At 42.1% G+C, this 17,850-nt stretch overlaps 1 protein-coding gene across 1 annotated transcript; it reads right to left on the minus strand.

Moving 5' to 3' along the window:
- Nucleotides 1–1,294: 1,294 nt before the first annotated feature.
- Nucleotides 1,295–14,336, minus strand: LOC101740824 (ionotropic receptor 75a). The gene is made up of 6 exons (XM_062673781.1): nt 14,275–14,336; nt 13,133–13,356; nt 11,807–12,015; nt 5,101–5,251; nt 3,713–3,824; nt 1,295–1,604 (listed from the first exon to the last, which is right to left on the minus strand). Exons 1-6 carry the CDS (start codon nt 14,334–14,336, stop codon nt 1,376–1,378), a joined length of 987 nt encoding a protein of 328 aa, XP_062529765.1. The 3' UTR covers nt 1,295–1,375.
- Nucleotides 14,337–17,850: the final 3,514 nt, after the last annotated feature.

A 17,850-nucleotide genomic window follows, 5' to 3' on the forward strand; every position in this document is an offset into this window, starting at 1 on the left:
AAGAGATAAGAAAACAAGACAAAGAAAGATACAAGAAAAAGAAAGCTGAAGGTACATAGGAAACATAGGAAGGCTTGGAGAGAAAAAGCGAAAATAAGACGTGAAAAGAAAAACAGCAAAAAGCTAAGGCTACTGATTTGGTTAGTAACACTTCATCTTCAAGTTCATCATATTTGGCAAGATCTTGTGTTAGTGTAGGTAATGTTATTAGAGCTCGTAACTTGCGACGACTTAAAGCAGAGAATAAGTATTTAAGAATAAAAATTTCAAACATGGATTCAGGCTTAGTTAGATATCGTTTGCAATTATCAAGATTAAACAGAAAACAGAAAAACAAATCGTCAGTTAGAGCAACGTATAGACAGAAAAAAGAAAATAGTGAAGAAATACAGCTGATATGCATTGTTTTCATTATCGTCTATGTCAAATAAATTTGCAAATGAAGACATTGAATTCGTTTCGGGCCTCACATGTTCTAGATTCTGCGTCAAATACTCCTGAAATAGACTATTTATCTGTACCTAATTATCCTTTTAGACCAGTAACACCCAACGCATCTACGCTATCAATATCACCTGATTTCTCAGACAGGCTTACTCCAGATTATGATATTATATATGATCGAGAACTACGTAAACCTATTAAGCGGGCACTGCGTATATTATATTCTGATAGTGAGGCCGATTGCTCCATAAGTTTTTCATCAAAAAAATGATGGCCATCAACTCCTTTACAATATTCAGACAATTCTGATAGTTCTCTGGAAATATTTTGAAATAATTAAAGTCCTTAAATTTCATTACATTGCATATTCAAATTCATTAGCTATCTAAAGAATTATATACGTGTAATATACCATGGCTGTCAAATTATTATAATTCGATATTTGTTTTGTTTCATAAGTCCACCGAAGGGATTTTCCTTTCTGTAGACATTATTGTTTTATTTTTTGTTTTCCAATTAATGTGATTATGTTGACATTTTATTTGCGTTTCGGCATTCGTTTATACCAGTGGCTACACGTGTTTGATTATGTTGTCTTAATATATTTTAGCTTACGCTGCATCACAGCTTTTCATCTCTCTTGTAGACTAAATCGTCTCTTCTGTGGTCCGCAAAAATATAGAAATTGCGATTATGCCAAAAATAAGACATATTGATCTCGGTTACAGTGATTAAAAGATTGATGATCAATAGTTAAATAATAAATAGTTTGTTTCGCACTGATTCTGAGATATTTTTTTTGCTGCACTTTTTTGTGCTCTATTTGTGTATGACCCAATTAAAAAGATACAAAATCTGGCTTGCAACATAAGCTATGTGCGCACGACTAAACAAGACAAAAAACAATTCATTAAAATTCATTAATAACAATTCATTCAATGTAAGGCCAAGACTTAAATCTCTTATGAAAATACATTCTCTCGCCTATCACAACGACAGCTGCACAGATATATATGACGACTAGAATCGACATCGGAGTGTAGAGTTGGTCTATCTTTGCCTGTGCATGGTGCAAGTTCTTGCAGTCGAGTGGCGAGTCTAAGTCATGATTCTTAGAGATGATTCTCTTCAGAATTCCGACCTCCTTTGCTCGAAGCATTCTGAAAATCGGAAATGACGCACGTTTTTTTTTTGTTCAAAAACTTAAGGTTGCGATTAAGGCGCAAATAGAAATTAAGAATTACAGTGACATTTTTATTCCGACGATCCTATTCAGGATATTAGGCTTATACTGAATCTTACTGGTGGTAGGACCTCTTGGAAGTCCGCACGGGTAGGTACCACCACCCTGCCTATTTCTGCCGTGAAGCAGTAATGCGTTTCGGTTTGAAGGGTAACTATACATGAGACCAAAGAACTTATATCTCAAGGTGGGTGGCGCATTTACGTTGTAGATGTCTAAGGGCTCCAGTAACGACTTAACACCAGGTGGACTGTGAGCTCGCCCGCCCAGCTAAGCAATAAAAATAAAAAATATATATATTAGGCTGTGAGACCAAAATTATAGCATTGTTGTGTTGTCATGGATCTTTGATACGCGTTCAAGTTTTCAAGTTAATCAGACGTCTTCAAGTTGATGAAAGGAGACGGAAAATCGTGGGCCAAAAATGTAATAACTTGGAATGTAGTCTAAAAAATTTGTCATATTTTTTTATATAAGAATATAAAAAATCACCTCAGTCCTCTTTCTGGAACCGGAGAAAAATGAGAAAGTTCGTTTTTGTCGGTATAACGGTGTGATCGATTTAATTAATCGATTACAGGATTATAAAAAGAAAAACATTGCACTAGGTAATTAATGCAAAGTAATTAAATGAGCGATTTATACTTGTTGTATACAAGTGCGGTATGCGCCGGATTTAATTGCGATTATATACATAAATGAAGAAAAAGTATATTATTACTTAGCAAAGTAATATGATTATCGATTTCAAATCGATTAAAATCGATTGTATTTTTGATGACAGCTTTGACAGTAAGCTGACATGACGTTTGTTCATAGATTATACAATTATTTTTTGGCGCTTGTTGGTTTTTTCTGCTCTACTCGTTTTGTATCTTCGACGCATTTTGAGTGTGTATCTATCGGGCTGTTTTTATATTTTCAACGATCACTGCTTTATTATTACGAATTCCAACTCTGCCAGCCTTGTACGACAATTGCTTCTACACTGGACACCGAAGATCGCTCACACGTTTGACTTGAAATTGTTGCATTGGATACTGTTGAAATTATGGATCGCTGTGTGAATTGTGGGATAGCAATTCCATATTCCATACCTGATATATATAATTGATATTCATTCATAATATGACATTTAAAAGATTATCCAACGGATATAATAAACATTTACTTATGCTTAAATAAGTTATTATTCAGCTCTTTTAAAGAGATTGCAACATAACCTAACTTTTACTAAATCTTTATTAACTCGGCTCTCAGATTGAGAAAACTTTTATAATTTTCAGCAAGGTACTGATAAATCTGAATTTATTAATTCATATTAGTGTCATCACGTTACATTCGGGCCCAAAAATGTATGTAATCGTTTCAGTCTCCTTTGAATTCAACGATTCTTTAATATAAATAGATAGATAGAGACGCAACTCAAACTAGGGAAAAGCTGGATTTTTCAAGGACAGTACTGTCATTTTCTGCTGTATGTTTGATATGGGATATGTCGTATACAGTTTGATAATTGTTATAGTTAAAGTTGTGTTTTCGTATCATGTTTTCAGGGTAGCTATTGTTGGAGTTGATAGATATGGAAACTCCTTAACAAAAAAAAAAAAACATATACATAGGGTGAAAAAATGTCTGTCGATTCGTGAAGTAAAACAAAATAACAAAACGTGATTTCAATAAAAAAAATCTAAAACATCTGCGTAATTAATTGTAATTTATAAAAATATCTTAATTTAATATTTCGTAACTGCCTGTGATCTGCGATTTAAAGATAGGACTCTGGAAAGATCTATCAATTTATATCAGTTATGGCATTGTCAACGCTTACAAGGCTTCGTTTGTTTTTGATTGTAACAAGAGAACGTGGTATTTAATGCCTAATGAAGTCAATTTGGACTTCAGGTTTCAAGGTAATTGCTGTGTTTTGGCGTCTAATAGGTCTGGTATCTATGCAACACCAGATGAGTCTTAGATTAATTATCCAGTAACTAAAAACATTAACATGCCAAGATATAGTATTACCCGATTTTGAATTCTTCTTTGTATGCAAAATTCTTTGACACGAAGAAATACTCCGTGACATCCGAGATCAGGTCTACCTGGATTAGCTCGCAGATCTCGTGCATGTCATAAGCTAAAATAATATATTTTTATTGGAATAAAATACATGTTATCCATTTGAATGTGACCGTAAAATTACTATATTGTTTCCATTAAATTGGTACCTTTCATTGGTAGGTTAGAAAACGAAATCACGCTAATGGAAGGAAAAGCTACTTATTCTGATTTCTGAGTTATTACTGAGTCCAATGGACTTTTTCTTATGGGGTCATCTTAAGGATAATAAAGTCTATGACACAAACCCACGGTAAATTGCCACGGTGCTTATTTCTGCCGTGAAGCAGTAATGCGTTTCGGTTTGAAGGGTGGGGTAGCCGTTGTAACTATACTGAGACTTTAGAACTTGTATCTCAAGGTGGGTGGCGCGTCTACGTTGTAGATGTCTATGGGCTCCAGTAACCACTTAACATCAGGTGGGCTGTGAGCTCGTCCACCCATCTAAGCAATAAAAAAAAAAAAAAAAAAATTAACTGAGCGAAAATATCCGACGAGAAATGTCAAGTATTACCGCCGCGTAGTGGAAATTTTCAGTCATCGTTTACAGGTATGCCAAGAACGAAATAGACCACATTTGAATGAAGAGTTTTAAAAATAATAATTTGCGCTCTATGTGGTTACACAATAAAAAAATCATACTGTACATAGTTTTATTTTTATTATTTTTTGTTTGTTCAAAAGGCTTATGGGACATCCTGTAGAATAAAATAAAATCGCTTTGCTTGTCATTGCAAAGCTCATAATGGGGCTTACTATTTAGTTATTTTATTTTCTGTGTAGACAAACAAACATAGGGCCCACAAGATGGTGAGTGATTAGCTTCGCCCATTGACGTCAGCAATTCCAGGAATACAGCCAGGTTTTTACCTACCAGTCCTACCACCGAGTATTTTCCCCAAGTCATGTTCGAAAAATAACAAGTAACAACGCTCGGGAAACTTCGTTGAGGAGAGTTTGTTCAGCCAGCCAGATAGTACGTGGCACTAAGCCCCTCCTGGCTGAGCCCTTACTCGCCCACCTGCCCTGGTAAAACTGGAAATGCCTGCGGGCCACCAGTAATCTCTCAAACATAAAAAAAGTGGCACTAAAGATCTTTGCAAACACACTGTTGATGCACGCAGTGGTTCCAGTTACTGAACACCGCTCGAAATATCTACCCCTAGAATCACTATACACGTGGAAAATCGTAGGGATAATCCTTGTGATTGCGACGCTATGACAAAAGGGTGCTTCCTCGCAGTGAACGCGCAAGCTTGTGTTCAACAGATTGAATGGGTCACTAAAATTCTTACTCAATTTTAAAACACTGTATAAACTCGTGTAGTCCGATAGTAAAGCTGTCTTTCCTCTCTTCACCCGGTCCAATCCTTCTGGAATTGTTACCGATTCTAACTCCATCAAACTCTTCTCCGCAGCTGTAAAATTTTTGTGATGGCAAATAGCCTGTAAACAAGAATGTTAGTGAAAGTTGTAGTTACTTAATACTAAGCGGCTACCGCCATACATCCTGAGACATGAGGCTTAAATCTCAAAACGCTCTGCCACTAATGATATGAATAGTGATCGTCCAATGATGGAAATTCGATATTCGTGGGTTGGTGGGTACCACCACCCTGCCTATTTCTGCTTTTACTGGTGGTAGGACCTCTTGTGAGTCCGCGCAAGTGGGTACCACCACCCTGCCTATTTCTGCCGTGAATCAGTAATGCGTTTCGGTTTGAAGGGTGGGGCAGCCGTTGTGGATGTCTATGGGCTCCAGTAAGCACTTAACACCAGGTGGGCTGTGAGCTCGTCCACCCATCTAAGCAATAAAAAAAAATCGCTAATACGTCAAGATTAAGATTCAAGTTATGTATTATTTTTTCTCTTTTATTTCGTTTTTTTAACAGAACCAACAGACATTACTGTTTCTCTCACGAGAAATTACTAGCTTTTTCTTCTTCTTTTTGAATGGCGTAATCACCTCTTGGCGAGAAATTGGTTTATCAATCTAAGATTCTGATTATGTATTTTGATATTCACGAATTCCATTAATATTAATATTTAATTTTAATATGAACGTTAATGGAATTTCATTGAAATGAATCCTCAGAAATGAGATGTTAAATCGATACGCCATAGCCGCACCGTGTACTGGTCATTTTCGTAGACTTATATTCCGTGCATGACAACGAAATTGACTAGATTTATAGCATTAGAAACACCAAACAATGTCAAATGAATTAATAAACAACAAATTCAGAATTATAATTGAAACGCAAATCTGGATAGTTCGTAGTATGTTAGGCAAAACGATCGATGCGTGTTGTGCAACGAATGTTTTTAGATTTAACGTCGTTTAGGTAAGATCTGGATATTTTTTTTAATGCTTTTATGGGTGGACCAGCTTATAGCCCACTGGGTGCTAAGTGGTTACTGGAGACCATATATATCTACAACGTAAATGCGCCACCCACCTTGAGATACAATTTCTAAGGTCTCAGTATAGTTACAACGGCTGCCCCACCATTCAAACGGAAACGCATTACTGCTTTACGGCAGAAATTGGCAGGGTGGTGGCACCTACTCGTGCGGACTCACAATAGGTCCTACCATCAGTAATTACGCAAATTATAATTTTGCGGGTTTGATTTTTATTATAAAATGTTATTCCTTCACCGTGGAAGTCAATCTTTTTTTTTTTTTTTTTTTTATGAGTGAAAGTTTACTGGTGGCCCGAAGGCCTTTCCAGTTTCACCAGGACAGGTGGGCGAGCAAAGGCTCAGCCAAGAGGGGTGGGATTTGCTAACAACTGCCCGAGCGCCTCCGAAGGAGACCTAACAACTCAAGAGCAATTGTTTCGCGAATGAATCTACTACCGGATCGGAATCGCGACCCGCTGAGAAGATCCGGCGAGAAACTCAGCGGGCTGATGCATGGGTTAGGTTGCACGTCGACCTCTTTGTCGAGTTCGACGAGTACGGTTACCGGGGTCCCTAAGCCTGCCCCTAGTATTAGAGCTGAAGGCATCTAATGCAAAGGTTATTGGATCTGATGGATCCGTAAGGACGTGTCTAGGGCGTCGACGGTGACTGGCTCCTGCATGATCAGGATTCGGGGAGTAGTCAGCGGCGGCAACGATAAGGCGATTATCATGACGCATAGCCTTATCGAAGTATCGTTCCGACGCTGACTTCATGTATTTCCGAATTGATTCGAGGCCCAGGTCGTCGTGTAGGTCAACGTTCCTCACGAACCACGGAGCCCCGACAGCTAACCTGCAAAAGCGGGATTGTAGGGATTGGAGGGTGTCTATGTGTGTGCGGGCCGCGTGAGCGAACACCACACTCGCGTAAGTCATGACGGGCCTTATGCAAGTTTTGTAAAGTGTCACCTTGTTCCGAAGGGACATTTTACTCCGCTTACAGATCATGGAGTAGAGTCTACCGAGAATAAACGCGGCACGGTCACGGACTGATTTTATATGCGGGCGGAATGTCATCGATGCATCCAGGGTAACGCCCAGGTACTTGACCTTCCTGGCCCAGGGTATGGGTTGTCTAAAGAGAGTAATCGGGGGTGTGAGATTCCTCCTCCTAATCCGGGAGGAAATCCGTGTGGAGCTTCCCCTCTGAAATAGCACCGCAGTACTTTTCGCTGGGTTGATGTCTATGCGCCATTTTCGGAACCACTGTCCTAGGGCTAGGGCTGCGCTCTGAAGCTTCTTCGCGATTAGGGACTTATTTCTACTAGAATAGTAAACAGTCGTGTCGTCGGCGAATAAAGCTAAATGGGTCGGTGGCGACCGGGGAATATCGTTGACGAATAAGCTAAATAGGAGGGGTGAGAGGACAGAGCCTTGCGGGACTCCAGCTGTGAGAGGTCGTGGGGAGGAGCGGGTTCCCTCGACTCGATATCGAAAAGAGCGGTTCGACAAGAAGTCCCGTATGATGAGCACGAGACTATCCGGCACGCCCATGTTGAATAGTTTGAAAATCAAACCATTGTGCCAGACTTTGTCGAACGCTTTTGCGACGTCGAAGAAGAGAGCTCCCGTGTATAACGGTTTTGGTCGATTAAGCCCCACAAGAATGTGCTCCGTGAGGCGGTGCACCTGTTGAACGCATGAGTGATTTGTACGGAATCCGAATTGTTCATCGATAAGAATGCCCTTGGATGAGACGAAGTCTCTGAGGCGTTTGTAGAGCAGACGCTCATACAGTTTGCCTAGAGACATGAGGAGGCTAATCGGGCGGTAGCTCGTCGGATCATTTTTTGGTTTACCGGGTTTATGTATGCCGATAACGTCCGCTTCTTTCCACACCGCGGGAAAGATACAGTTCGCCATAGCGGCATTGAAAATAGATGCCAACATCACGATGAGTTGGACGGGTAGAAGTTTAATAACGCGGTTGGATATACCGTCGGAACCGGGAGCCTTGCGAGGACGTAGGTCTTTGATCAAGTCTTTAACTTCCATCGGGGTGACGGGTGGTAACGCATCAGAGGGTGGCAAGGAGGCTCTGCGTTCTACCTCACTGTCTACTAATTCTACATGAACAGGGTCCACGGATTGAGTGCTGGGCGTGCACTGGGTTTGCAATGTATCGGCCAGCAGCTCTGCTTTTTCGTCATCATCGAACGCCGCGAGTCGGCCTGAGGGGCCTACGAGGGGGGGCATAGTTACTACCGTATCCGATTTGAGAGTACGAGCTAAGCGGTAGTAAGACCTTTGGGAGGGCGCGAGTCCTTCTAAGAAATCAGACCATCTGGCATCTCGGACTTCGGCGATGCGAGACTTTACGTCGCGTTGTAGGGCACGCATTCGAATACGATTTTCCGCGGTAGGATACCTGTCGTAGGCGCGTATCGAGGCGTTCTTAGCTCTAAGAAGTTCCCTAATATCGTCGGACAATTTGAAGCGGTGAAGGAAGTCCTCCGCTACAACTTGTTTCGATGACCTATCTAATGTCGAGGTGATGTGTGACGTTAAGATGTCTATGGCTTCAGCGGTATCCTGAGGAGACGGGATAGAGTCCGGGTTAAACGGGAGCGATGGTGGATCAGATTCAGCCAGGCTGATGCCCAGCGTGTGCCAATCCACCACAGTCCTCGTGACGGGAACGGAATCGGGAGCGCGACCGAGCTTCATAACGACGGGACGGTGGTCTGAATCTAACTCTGAAACTACTTCGATCGAGTGTAAGCGCAGAGTTACGTTTTTTAATAACGCTATGTCGAGTATATCCGGGCGATGCGCGATATTTAGCGGGTAGTGAGTCGGGGTTAGCGGAGCGACGATATCGAAGGCGAGATCATCGACTAACGCGTCAAGCCGCCTGCCATTCGGGGTTGTGGTGTGTGAGTTCCACCTGATGTGTTTACAATTTAGGTCGCCCGCCAGAATGACAGAGCTCCCCATACCGAGCAGCGCCTCGATATCACTGCTTAGAACGATCTTATCCGGTGGAAGATAAACGGACGCGATAACGATCGGCGCGTGTCCCGTCAGTGAGATTCGGCACACTGATGCTTCGATATTAGCGAGCGCGGGAGGATCGAGCGGGACGCAATGCAGGGCTCTTCTATAGTAAATGACGGTACCACCACCACGGGCAGAGAGCCTGTCGTTCCTGACCATGTTATAGTTCGCGATTTTAGGGTCACGGCGCGCGGGCTTAAGTAGGGTCTCCTGCACTAAAAAGATATCAATTTGGTGGTCACGCAAAAAGTCAGAAACCTGATCACGTTGATTTGCGAGACCGTAAGCGTTAAAAAATCCTATCGTTACGGATAGGGGCTTTATTCTACTTATATACGCCATTGATTACCGGCGGAGTGAGGGGAGGACGTACGTATTTAATGACGCGTATACGTCGGCGTATTCCTGCACAACGGCGATAAAGTGTTGTGCAGTGGAGGCAGCGCGAATGGCGTCGCCCAAAGCGTTAACGCGCTCAAAGTTTATCGACTGAAAGAAGTCGATCGCTAAAGCGAGATTGTCGGACGCGGTCGGAGGGCAAGTCGCGGGAGAGGGACGAGTCGCGGGGGCGGGACGAATCGCGGAGGAGGGAGTTGTAGCCGTGTTCGTGTACGGCAGCGGTTTTGCCCAGGCCGAGACACTGGGCACCGCCGCCGGAACGAACGCTGGCTTAGCCTGCGACGCAGAGGGTGCCGAGGCTTTGATGTCTGGGCCGGAAGCTCGGAGGCGGTTTTGGCGGGCGACGCGGAGATTTATTTTAGGGGCTCGGGGGCAACCACGGTAATTCGCGGGGTGACCCTGTGTTCGACACAGGACGCAGCTAGGCGGTTCCGTCGCGGTTTTTTGGTCGCGAGCGCAGAGGGCCGTGGCGTGATCGCCCAAACACTTAACACATCGGGGGCGCGCGTGACAGTTACGGGAAGAGTGCCCGTACAATTGACAGTTATGGCACTGGCTAGGAGTGCCTTTTTTATGGGGGGCTTCGACAGCGATACCAGAGAGCCTACAGACGGTCTGTGTGTTAAAGATTTTCTTACCCTCGGGGGTAGGCTGGAGAGCGACTAGAACCATATTATATGGCCCCCTACCGCGACCGGTGTGCATACGGTGCACAGAATTCACTGGTAGGCCTTGTTCTAACAGGTCGGCTTTTACGAGCTCTACATCTAACTCTTTAGGGATTCCGCGTATTACAACGCGGAGTTCGCGCTCCTCCTGGAGCGTATACGTATGGAAACTTATACGCTCCTTACGGAGGTAAGAAGAGAGGGCCCTATGGTCGTCGGGTGTTTGAACCTTAATTTGAATGCCGTTCGCGAGGTTACGGGCATTCGTGAAATTTATATTTTTGGCCTTAAGGGCCAGGCAAACTCGATCCCAAGCTGCCTTCTCCTGAAGGATAACCGGGGGAGGGGTCTGGGTTTTATTTTGTGCCACCGGACGCGGCGACGGAGTGGCACGGGCTGGGGGCGCAACGGGAGTCTGAGGGCGGGGGCGCGACGCGTTCACGGCTTTGCTAATTTTAGCGGCCGCGGGAGCTCGAGACTCCGCGGCACGCTTCTTACCCTTCTGTACCAGGGTGAATCCATCCGTCGATGAGGCGGGGGCGAGGTCGACCTCCATGTCCGAGTCAGAGTCGGAGCACGAGGAGGCGGGTGCAGGCGACCTACGAGCAAGTGTAGGTGTTTTAGAGGGCGCGACGGAGGCCGCGGATGATCGCTCAGCTGAAACGATGGTCACGGCGGACGACGCAGCAGCTTTTCTCGCCAGTATAGGCGACACGGGAGCGGCAGGCACGACAGAGGCTGCGGTGCTCAATGCAGAAGCTCTGCACGCAGGTACAGGCGACGCAGGAGCAGCGAGCGCGGCGGAGTCCTCGAGAGGGCTCGCAGTGTGATTGGCCTTGAAGGCCAAAAACTCCGAGGCGAGCTGTGGGTGGCGAAGTCGGAGGAATTCCGCGAATACAGCGTCCATGATCGCTGAGTACCCAGGTGGGGCGGCCCCGGGTCTTGAAAAACACTCGCCTTGCGGCGAGGCCCCAACTTCTCGGACCTGATCGGTTCTATTGAACACAGGTGGCAATGCGGCGCGATTACTACAGGACAAAGAAAAAGCACAACAAAACAGAAATTACGAAAAGAAACAAAACAAATAAATACTTGCAGGAAACCACTTTGTCGGCAGATGTACCACGAACACAGAAACAACAAAAGGAAACAAAACAAATAAAAACTTCCAGAAAGAGCACTTAGTCGGCAGATGTACCACAAACACAGGCCGCGCGAACAATGGCCAGGCTAACAAAAGCCGGGCGAACAAAGACCGGGCGATCGAGTGGACGATGAGCACGTCCGCACGTGACGAGTGCCTCTATCGGAATGTGGAAGTCAATCGTGAACATTTGTTAAGTACGTATTTCATTAGAAAACATTGGTACCCGACTGCGGAATTCGAACACCGTTGCATCGCTACATACGAATGCACCGGACGTCTTCTCCTTTAGGCCACGACGACTTAAATACTTACATCATACTTACATCTTCATAGATTAAATACTTGATGTCGTTGGTCATAACAATTTCATAGTCGCCATGGGTTATAGCGTCTAAGCTCATTCCGTGGTCTTCGTCGTTCACCAGATGCGAAAGGAGATTAGAAGTGTAATAGGAATATATGACGTAAGAAAACATGAAGAGAACGAAATATGCTATTCTGCGAGAAGCCAGGCTCGCGTAGACAGGTGGAACTGTAAAAATATATTATATTGTTACTATACTACAATCTATACTAATATCTATAGGTATACTTAATATTATAAAGAGGAAAGATTTGTTTGTTTGTTTGTATTGAATAGGCTCCGAAACTACTGAACCGATTTGAAAAATTCTTTCACTTTTTGGAAGCTACACTATTCCCGAGTGACATAGGCTATAATGTTTTTTGAAAAAATTTGGGATCCTTACTAAAACTCCATTAATGTAACCCGAGGTGTAAAAAAATTACCTAAAATATTCTTTACATCACGTGCCCTGCGAAAACTATTGATGGTGGAATAAAATGATGAACTACGACTTTGTAGAACACATTATTATTTACAAAAAGTGTCGCTACAGCATATGTCTAACTATTATAGTTATGCCGTAGTGCGTGTTCCTTTATTTCAAAAAATAAAACAACGTCAAATATCGTTGAAATTTTTGTTAAAGACCCGAGCGGAGCCGGAGCGGGCCGCTACTATAGAGTACAAACAAAAGAACCTTCAATTTAAATTAAATATACATAGTTGAAAATCATTATATGACGTGTTCATGAAAACATAATGAAGGCACTATTATTTTATTTTTTTCCTACCTATGCTGATAGCCTTGAGAGGTTATATCAGTGTTACCGCACGAGTAGATGACCTCACGGGGCTCAAACCTGGCGAAGTTGCTAACACTGACCCTAGCAAGAGCAGTGCTTCGTAGAATCTACCACCGGATCGGAAACGTGACCCACTGAGAAGATCCGACGAGAAACTCAGTGGGCTGTGTCTGTGGGTTAGTTTACTCGCCGAGTCCTTCGTCGCAAGCGACGGGTTCGACGAGAACGATGACCGGCGCTTGAGGTACCTAAAAGCGCCGTTAGTGGATTGGGAGGATCCGAAATGACGTGTTTTGGGTGACGCAGACAGTTTACCATACGTTCCGCAGGATCGAGAATGGACCATTATTACTACATATTTTCTTCGTTTTTTTACGGAATTTTACGTTTTTTAAAATGTTTCAAATTTTTTACAGTTTTCTTGGTCACGGACGATTAAGGTATATATCCATTTAAATATTGCTATTGCTAACTACCCTCTATTCTTCTATAAAACTTACTATGTTGACATAACGCTCCAGTCACCATTAGCATCTCATAACTCAAACCGTAATCGAATCCGTTACCGAGGATCCGCCGTTCCCAGCACTTCATAATATACAGAACAATGGCAACGAAGAACGCAACGCCATACAAACACCCCCATAACTGTTTCGTAAAAGGTCTGCCATAGAACGTCTTTATGTAGCTCGGTTGGTTTGGCCTTTTCAATATGAATCCAAATCTATAAGGCAAAATTGCTGCTTAATTATTTTAAATTGTTACCGGATCTGCTGAGAGCTTATAGGAATAACGTTTCAATGTATATACCACTGATTCTTCTTAGACTATTTCGAACAAATACCATTCAAAGGTGGTTTGCGCGTTCACTGCGAAGAAGGACCCCTTTGGCATGGTACCACAATTCCAATGAGTATCCCTACAACGTTCCACGAGTATCGGGATACTTAGGGTCGATATTTCGAGCGATGTCTAGTTTCGGAGTCATTTGGAGGGCAAAGCCAAGTTGGCGTCCAAAATGCTGGGAGTCCTCAACTGAGCGAAGCGGGATTTCATGCCTGGACAAAGACTCTTGCTGTATAAAGCATAAGTCCGACCTCGCACCTCTGGGCTGGGGCTCCTAAATACCAGCTACTTCCATTTGACTCCATACCTCGTTTTTACTATCGTACCGCCCACCAACGGAGTAGAGTTCATCCATACTACCTGGAGGCACTGCGTTCATTCACAGTGCGTTTCCAGCGATCTTTTTTGCCACGTACCATCCGGCTTTTGTAATGAGCTCCTCTCCACGATGTTTCCCGAGCGCTATGACTTGTCGTTCTTCAAATGAGGCTTGTGGAGAGTATTCAACAGTAGGCAATGGCTTGGCTCTCCCCTGGCATTGCTGAAGTCCATGGGTGACGATAACCACCCACCATCAGGTGGGCCGTATGCTCGTCTGCCTACAAGGGCAGAAAAAAAAGTATTAACTTTGAGGCTCACAATAAGTCTTATCATCATCATCATTCTCCTGCCCTTCTCCTAGTCACCTGGGGTCGGCGCAACATGTTTTCTCTTTCCATACTCCTCTATCGTAGAATAGTAATTAAAAGATTATTGAACATGAGAAATATGCACAAGGGATACTCTACACACCGACCTCCAATTCGAAATTGACTGTACAGGAAAATAATCTTGCAGTAAACTATTTCTGTAACTCATTGGTTTGGTGTAAATTTGAATCGATTGATTATTTGTGGGATGTTGTTTTGGTATGTCCGCATTCCAATTGTTTTTCACGTCCACACTCTGGAGAATGTATGAGACACTGAAATAACAAACAAATTCTTAGGTTTTCTCATGTTCATACTTTTGTTATCATAGCTTAATAGATAAAAACGCCTAATGAACACGTTTCAAATGATAGTTGACTACACGGATTCGAATATTTTTTCCAATGTCATTTTTTTAAGCGAATATTCAAACAACGCTTTCACTAATAGTTCACTAAAATTTAACGGTAGGCAGCGGCTTGGCTCTGCTCCTGGCATTGCTGACGTCCATGAGCGACGGTAACCACTCACCATCAGGTGGGCCGTATGCTCGTCTGCCTACAAGGGCAAAAATAAATACGTAAGTGAAATGTACCAACAGTTCTGTGGTCCTAAGCAGAACTGGCGAAACAATCTTAGCTTGTCTTTTCTAAGTAAATTTCTGATATATAATATGATATATATATATGTGTGTAATTATGTGTATGTATGTATTTTACTATTTTATACATAGGTATATTGAATTGTAGTATGTGTATTCTATAATACTGAGATGTTATTTTAAGGAAGATTTTTGTTTTGAGTTTGTTCTTTTTTTTTGTTGTTGTTTCTTATTCTTTTGTTAATGCACCTACCATGCATTATCTCTGCACCACCCTATGGTCGACTGGAAGAGAATGCCCATGGCATTAAGTCCGCCTGTGTACAAGTTTTGTTTTGTGCATAAAGTATAAATAAATAATAAAATAAAATATCTTTGGTTTTTTTTTAAACGCCAAAACCGAATTAATATTTCAAAACTAAAATGCTATGGGCCGTATGCTCGTCTGCCTATACGGCAATAAAAAAAAAAAGCTTCCACTGAAGGAATCGCGTTGTATTTATAACAAAGTAACAGTCCGAAATAAACATATTCCAGATTTACGATATATCGTATTTTCTATGACGTGAGAAATATAATATTCTGTTATTATTTATAGTTTTGTCGATGCCGCGAGCGACCGTTATCACTTTTACTCGTATAGCATAAGGAACGTGTAATAAATATTATTGAACTTCGATATCGTTGAAAATCGAATATCATCAAATGGTTTCTACAGGTGGTAGGACCTCTTGTGAGTCCGCACGGATAGGTACCACCGCGCTGCTTATTTCTGCCGTGAAGCAGTAATGCGTTTCGGTTTGAAGGGTGGGGCAGCCGTTGTAACTATACTGAGACCTTAGAACTTATTTCTCAAGGTGAGTGGCGGCATTTACGTTGTAGATGTCTATGTGCTCCAGTAACTACTTAACACCTGGTGGTCTGTGGGCTCGTCTAAGCATTTAAGCAATAAATAATATTCCCGTGTTTCCGGTGCAACTACAACTAAATCAAAATATGTATTTGATTATCAACGAAAAATTTAACTTACTTAAATTCGTAAATGTGCTGAAGTACTTCAATTATGTCGCAACCAGTCCACGTCTGTCTCCATAAAGGATCGTATTTGTGCGTGTGCATATATTCCGATATGTTTCCGCAGTGGAACAACGTGCCGACGATGAAAGTTGCATTCATTATGTCACTAGAAAAATTTAATACACTTTTATTAGCTGCAGACGTATGTATGTTAATATGTAACGGAATCTTTGAACATGATTTTGACCCCCTTCAAAACGTCGGATTAACTCGAAATTTGGTATATGTACTTATTAAGGACCGATGACAATGCAATATTTTTAAAAAAATTAAAAAATTGAAATTTAACTGAAAATGAAAAATTAATAAAGTTTAAAAAAACTAACAAAATACTCTTTTATAGAAAATTCAACTAAAACATAGAACACGCTTTTTTTACAATAAAATCTTTTTTTATTACACTATTTTTAATTCAAATTTATTAAAATTTATTTTCTATTTTTAGTTGGGTTTTTATAAAAGCGTATTTATTATGTTAGTTTTTTTAAATTATTATTTATTAATTATATATAGCCGAACTGAGACCGTTGAAAAATCCATTTATATTAACCATGAAGACGGGCTTAAGGTCTATCGAAGACGTGAATACGGCTACCTTAATAGTATTTTTGATAACTTCTTTAGCATCATTGCGATTTGAAAGTCGATGAAACGAAGAAGCGACAGTAAAAAGAGACCAACGCATAAAGTCATAAGATTTAACGTGGGAGAAAGCAACCTCTCACCCTAAGACGCCTCTAAAGCGCGCACCTATTTTAATTCACAAAGTACACTATTCTTCGAACGCTCTAATCAATTTTTTTTTTATTTTTTTTTTATTGCTTATATGGGTGGACGAGCTCACAGCCCACCTGGTGTTAAGTGGTTACTGGAACCCATAGACATCTACAATGTAAATGCGCCACCCACCTTGAGATATAAGTTCTAAAGTCTCAGTATAGTTACAGCGGCTACCCCACCCTTCAAACCGAAACGCATTACTGCTTCACGGCAGAAATAGGCGGGGTGGTGGTACCTACCCGTGCGGACTCACAAGAGGTCCTACCACCAGTGTTTACGCAAATTATAATTTTGCGGGTTTGATTTTTTTTAAAACACGATGTATTCCTTCACCGTGGAAGTCGATCGTGAACGTTTGTTAAGTACGTGTTTCATTAGAAAAATTGGTACCCGCCTGCGGGATTCGAACACCGGTGCATCGATACATACGAATGCACCGGACGTGTTATCCTTTAGGCCACGACGACTTCAATCTTAAAACTATCTCATAATATTTTATTGGGCACATTGAGCCCAGTAACATATTGTTACGCCGATAAAGAGTAACGCCATCTATCGCTAAATAGTCGAACGAATATCGAAGGATCTAGTAGCGCCCAGAACGCTCGAGAAGTACAACGCCATCTATTGACAGATAGCGGAAACTACTACTAGAGATTTTAGAATATTCTCGATAATTCTAGGGGTGAAGTATCGGCTATAAAAGCGTTGTAGAGATGGTACGCAGTCAGTCAGTAATCGGAACTACTCGAAACGAAACAGCGAACGGATCACCTGAAGCGAAGCGAAACAAGCGAATTGAGAGTTTTAAAGTGTTTGTTGAGTGTTTTAAGTGTTGAATACAGTTTTTAAGTTGTACTTTGGTGAAATTTTATTTATCCCTAACCCTCAGCGCGTAACAATATTATGCCTATATATAGATTACCATGTCACCCTATATACATAACACATCATCACACTCTACCCCATTAGGAGGGGAGATTTCGCCCGGGCAGTGAGCTTTACCCCGTTCCATGACCCCGGGATGCGCGAAGACTAGTTATTAAATTAATAAGGTACATTAAAAAATAAAGGTTACCTACTGATTCCTGGGACGAAAGAAATGCGATTATATAGTTGATGATGATTTTTGCACTGCGCGCAATATATTGTGAATAAAAAACAGCTGACGCTTAGCGTCAATGATCCTGTTTGATACGGGGAAATATCTACCTTCGTTACACAA

The sequence above is a fragment of the Bombyx mori genome, chromosome 18 (genome assembly GCF_030269925.1).
Source record: "Bombyx mori chromosome 18, ASM3026992v2".
NCBI lineage: Eukaryota > Metazoa > Arthropoda > Insecta > Lepidoptera > Bombycidae > Bombyx > Bombyx mori.

Bases quoted from the DNA above. Each gene is read 5' to 3' on its own strand.
- LOC101740824 (XM_062673781.1), bottom strand. From the start codon at position 14,336: ATGAGTTACAGAAATAGTTTACTGCAAGATTATTTTCCTGTACAGTCA. The intron at 12,016-13,132 runs GTAAGTTTTATA...ATATTTTTACAG, and splicing joins TGGAGCGTTATGTCAACATA to TTCCACCTGTCTACGCGAGC. The intron at 3,825-5,100 runs GTAAGAATTTTA...ATATTATTTTAG, and splicing joins ATACAGTGTTTTAAAATTGA to CTTATGACATGCACGAGATC.